This window comes from Echinops telfairi, unplaced genomic scaffold (assembly GCF_000313985.2).
Source record: "Echinops telfairi isolate 266 unplaced genomic scaffold, ASM31398v2 ScPeMD7_7475;HRSCAF=8513, whole genome shotgun sequence".
In the NCBI taxonomy this organism is placed as follows: Eukaryota; Metazoa; Chordata; class Mammalia; order Afrosoricida; family Tenrecidae; genus Echinops; species Echinops telfairi.
The window spans coordinates 7,045,525-7,049,929 of record NW_022111379.1 but is presented as its reverse complement, the minus strand read 5'-3'; the positions used below and the strand labels follow the sequence as shown (position 1 = coordinate 7,049,929).

At 49.2% G+C, this 4,405-nt stretch overlaps 1 protein-coding gene across 1 annotated transcript in view; it reads right to left on the bottom strand.

Moving 5' to 3' along the window:
- Positions 1-4,405, bottom strand: part of THSD4 (thrombospondin type 1 domain containing 4) — a 721,258-nt gene that overhangs the window by 35,594 nt on the left and 681,259 nt on the right. Inside the window, exon 12 of the mRNA XM_045285660.1 lies at positions 1,280-1,409. Within this exon, the coding sequence (XP_045141595.1) occupies positions 1,280-1,409 (130 nt within the window). The remainder of the gene's footprint in view (positions 1-1,279; positions 1,410-4,405) is intronic.

Sequence of the window (4,405 nt, the reverse complement as noted above, 5' to 3'; positions counted from 1 at the left end):
CCCCGGCCCCCCCAGTCCTCTGGCTCTTCAGGGAAAAGCACACGCCGGGGTCCGTCCACGCGGACTACTGATGAGGGGCCTGCCCAGATGGTAGAATTATAGGAAGCGGAGAAGGTGCAAGTGATCATTCCCAGTTGGGAAACTACAACAGACCCAAAGATTCAACTGCTAGCCCTGTGGAACAGGAAGCAGTTGTGGACCAACAAGCGCTTCCAGCATTCTGTAATTCTCATGAACGACTTATGTATCACTTTCACACACCCTCCTTTGCAATAGTACTTAGTCACCCACGACAGGGGCACAGGGTCCCTGGTATCTGAATCTGACGGATGCCGAATGACTTGGGGGGGTGTGTGTGTGATGCTTCGGTTCCTTTTCTGGCCCCCTCTCCTCTGTGCCGTTCAATAACCAACCCCAGGCCGCCTCTGCAAGCCTGCCCCCGATGCCCCAGGCAGAGAGGGCTCGGCTCCACCAGATTCTCATGCTTTGCCTGCCTGCCTTGTATTTCTTCCCAGGCAAAACCCTCGGCACTCTCATTTTACCGAAGGGGGCTTGCTGGGAGCGGGCTGACCTGCTGAAGACCGCCAGGGCCCGTGCTCACCGCGGGCCACACAGACTGCATTTTATGCAGAGACAAGGCACGGTGTTTCCCACGCAACTGGCACTCGCTGCCATCACGTGGATGCCGACTCATCGGGACCCCGTAGGGTAGGGTGGAGCTGCCCCTGTGGGCTTCTGAGACGGCCACTCTTTCCATAAGCAGAAAGTTGCATCCTTCTCCCGTGGCGCAGCTGGTGGTTTTGAACTGCTGGTCTGGAGGTTAGCAGTCCCACTACACCACCAGGGCTCCCTCCCATCCAGGCTTAGACTGACCCAAAGATTGGGCGAGGGAGGCAGGCAGGCAGGGCTAGGTGGAGCACAGGCCCGTTTCAAGTGTGTGCTGCTGTGCCTATCACAAGAGTGGGCCCTCGACACTGCACCAACCACGGGCTCTAGTTCCGATGTACCCGTATGGTTCATCAGCTGTAATGAACGGGCCCGAGAAGACAGATGGTAAGTATGGGAAAAGCTAAGCTGGGATAGAGGAGGTGGGGAGAGAGGGGACATGAGTATCAAAGCTCCTTGTACTTTATGTGCAATTTCCCCGCAAACCCCAAACTGCTCAGAACTGTCAGGTCTCTGACAAAAGAGCCATGCGACCTCCCACTCAGGACTTTTTCATCAGCAACCGGCGGCGCTAGCTTGGCCACAGGGCACGTCCACCGAGAGTGTGTCTTACAAGGCGGGGCACGGGAAGATGTTGCAGGGCTCCTCCTCAGGGGTGGGCTTCATGCTGGGCTCACAGGAGCTGTCCGGGACCTCTTGATGAGAATTTCTGTTCACACAGCGAAAAATGGGGTACTGCGACCCTGCAACGACAAGGAGAGGGTCCTCAGGCTGGCCGGCCCATCCGAGCCACGGGCCGTCTGGGAAGACAGGCAGAGTGGGGACACGAGGAGCTGCTGGCCTTATTGAACCCCATGCTGAGGGAGCCCGGAAGGACTGAGAGGGTGGGGATCACCCCTGCGCCCTCCCTCTTTGATAAGCATGCTCACAGGGACCACCCATGTCCACGGTGCGGCAAGCGAGACCCAGCTTGTCCTCAGAGAGCTTGAACTCTACCGTGGGCACAGTTTGAATGTGCTCCGAGGAAGTCACAAACAGTGCTTGTAACAGTTTCAAGAGAACAAGGGTGTGTGTGTGTGTGTGTGAATGGCTCCAAGTCTCTAGTGGGTCAAGCTGGGCCCCAAGGCCTGGCTTGGGGAAGTGTGTGTGTGTGTGTGTGTGTGTGTGTGTGTGTTTTGGATGAAGGGCCCAGCAGACTGGCTTGGGGGTGCCAGGCCTGTGTCTGAGGCAGCGCCATCCAGCAAAGGTGAAAGTGATGTGAGTAGATTCAAGAAAGGCTGGAAAAACAGCTGATCCCCTTACCCTCCTTCCGTGTTCCTCTAATACAGAAGGGATCAAAGAGGTTTTGCTCATGGCACAGTGGGGTTGCTAACCTAGAGGGCAGGAGATCACAGCCACCAGCCCTGCCTAGGGATCAACACGAGGCGTTCTGCCCCTGTGAAGAGTTCCAGTCTTGGAAACCCACAAGGGCAGTTTTTTACCCTGGGTTATGGGGTTGCTGTGGGTCAGAATTGGCCGAATGGCCGTACATTTGGTGTGGAGTTTGGTCTGCTTCCCATGAAACCATGAGCTTCTCAGGGACAGGACTAGTTCCCGTACATCCCTGTAAGTAGTACAAACCCACTGCCATGAAGTCAGTTCATAACAACTCAGCAACTCTATAGGACGGAGTAGAACTGCCTACCCAACAGGGTTTCCGAGGCTGGAGCTTATGGAAGCTGACGGCCCCATTTTTCTCCTGGGGGATTTGAACTGCTGACCTTCCAGTTAGCAGTCCGGTAGTTCACCCAATGGGACCTCAGGGTTCTTTCTCTCCAGTGGTACTCACTGCCACGGGGTCAATTCTGACTCATAGTAACCCTACAGGATACAGCAGAACTGCCTCTGTGGGTTTCTGAGACTACAGATTTTTATGGAAACAGTAAGTGGCTGATGGTTTTGAACTGCTGACCCTGTGGTTAGAAGCCCAGTGCATAACCACTCTGCCTCCCAGGTGCCTCTTGTACAGGACCAGCAGGTGCTCAAACATGAGGACCATTGTGTGGATGGCACCGGAGCAGGCAGTGTTTTCTACTGCAGTACATTTGTCCACAGGGCCACTGTGAGTCAGGACGAACTCAATGGCGTGGACTTTTAAATCACAAGTGCCCGAGGTTCAAAAGCTATAGACTAGTCTCATGGACTCAGCAAAGATAAATTTATTTTGGATAAAACCAGACTTTAAGGAGATGACTCAATGCTAGCTTCCCTCTGCTGCCACCTGGTGGCAGCAATGATGTGTTAACAGTGGGTGTTTGCTATTTTTACTTTTTAATCATTTTATTGGGAACTCTTAGAGCTCTTAGTCATACATCAGTTGTATCAAGCAAATTTGTACATATGTTGCCATCATCCTTTTCAAAACATTTTCTTTCTACTTGAGCCCGTGGTACCAGCTCCTCATTTCCCCGCCACCCTCATGAAACCTTGATAAATTATAATTATTATTTTCATATATTACCACTGTCTCCCTTCACCCATGTTTCTGTTACCCATCATCCTGGATTTTGTGTGTGTTTGGGGTGGGTTACGCATAGATCATTGCAATTGGTTCCTTCTTTTGCCCTGACCTTCTCTCCCTGCCTCATGGCAACTCTACTCCCATAACTGTTGCTGTGTCGAGAGCTCTTACATGTACCGGTGTACATGCTTCGGTCTAGCTGGATTTGCAAGGTAGAACTGGGGTCATGATAGTGTAGGGGGGAAGCATTAAAGAACTAGGGGAATGTATGTTTTCTCAGTGCTATACTGCACCCTGGCTGGCTCATCATTCTTTTTGACCTTTCTGTGAGGGGATGTCCAATTGTCTACAGATGGGCTTTGGGTCTCCACTCTGCCCCAGCTCATTCGCATCAGCACGATTGTTTGTTTTGGGTCTTCTGATGTCGGATACCTGATCTCATTAACACCTCGTGATCACACAGCCTGGTGTGCTTCTTCCATGTGGGATTTGTTGCTTCCCTGCTAGATGACTGCTTGTTTATCTTTAAGCCTTTAAGATCTCAGACACTATCTTTTTAACAATTGTAAAATATTTAATTTAAACAGATTTTTGTTAGAGATTTATAATCAAGAGCAGTTGGAGCATCAGAAAATGGTGTGTAGATAGTGAAGAGGTTCAGATTGGAATTACTAATGCTAAAAATGGAGTAGAAAATAAATGCCATTAATCATGAAACACCTTCATTTACTCTGGATACCATAAACTCAAGGGAGGTTTAAGTGTTTCCTTAAAAATTGTTTGGATGAGTCATTGATCAATAGATTTAGTTGATATTTTGGCATCTCTTCATATATAAAACAGCACTATCTAGTGGATAACAATAGTTTTCCAATTTAATTGCAAATTCAGTAGAAGTAAATGGTATTAAATAATTATCTTAAGTAAGTATATCTTAAGGTTTGGAGAGGAGTGAACAAATGCATTTATCAAGCACTCAGAATTTCTCAAGCGGGTTTTAGAATTTATATATTTGGTCGTATTTAAAGTTAAGTTGTGCACTATATATTTATGGTATCATCTGCCCTTTGACTTTTTTTTAATTAAAAAATTATTTTATTGGGGGCTTGTACAATTCTCATCACAATCCATACCTCCATCGCGTCAAGCACATATGTACATTCACTGCCCTCATCATTCTCAAAACATTTGCCCTCCACCTCAGCCCTTAATATCAATTGCTCATTTACCCCCTCCCTC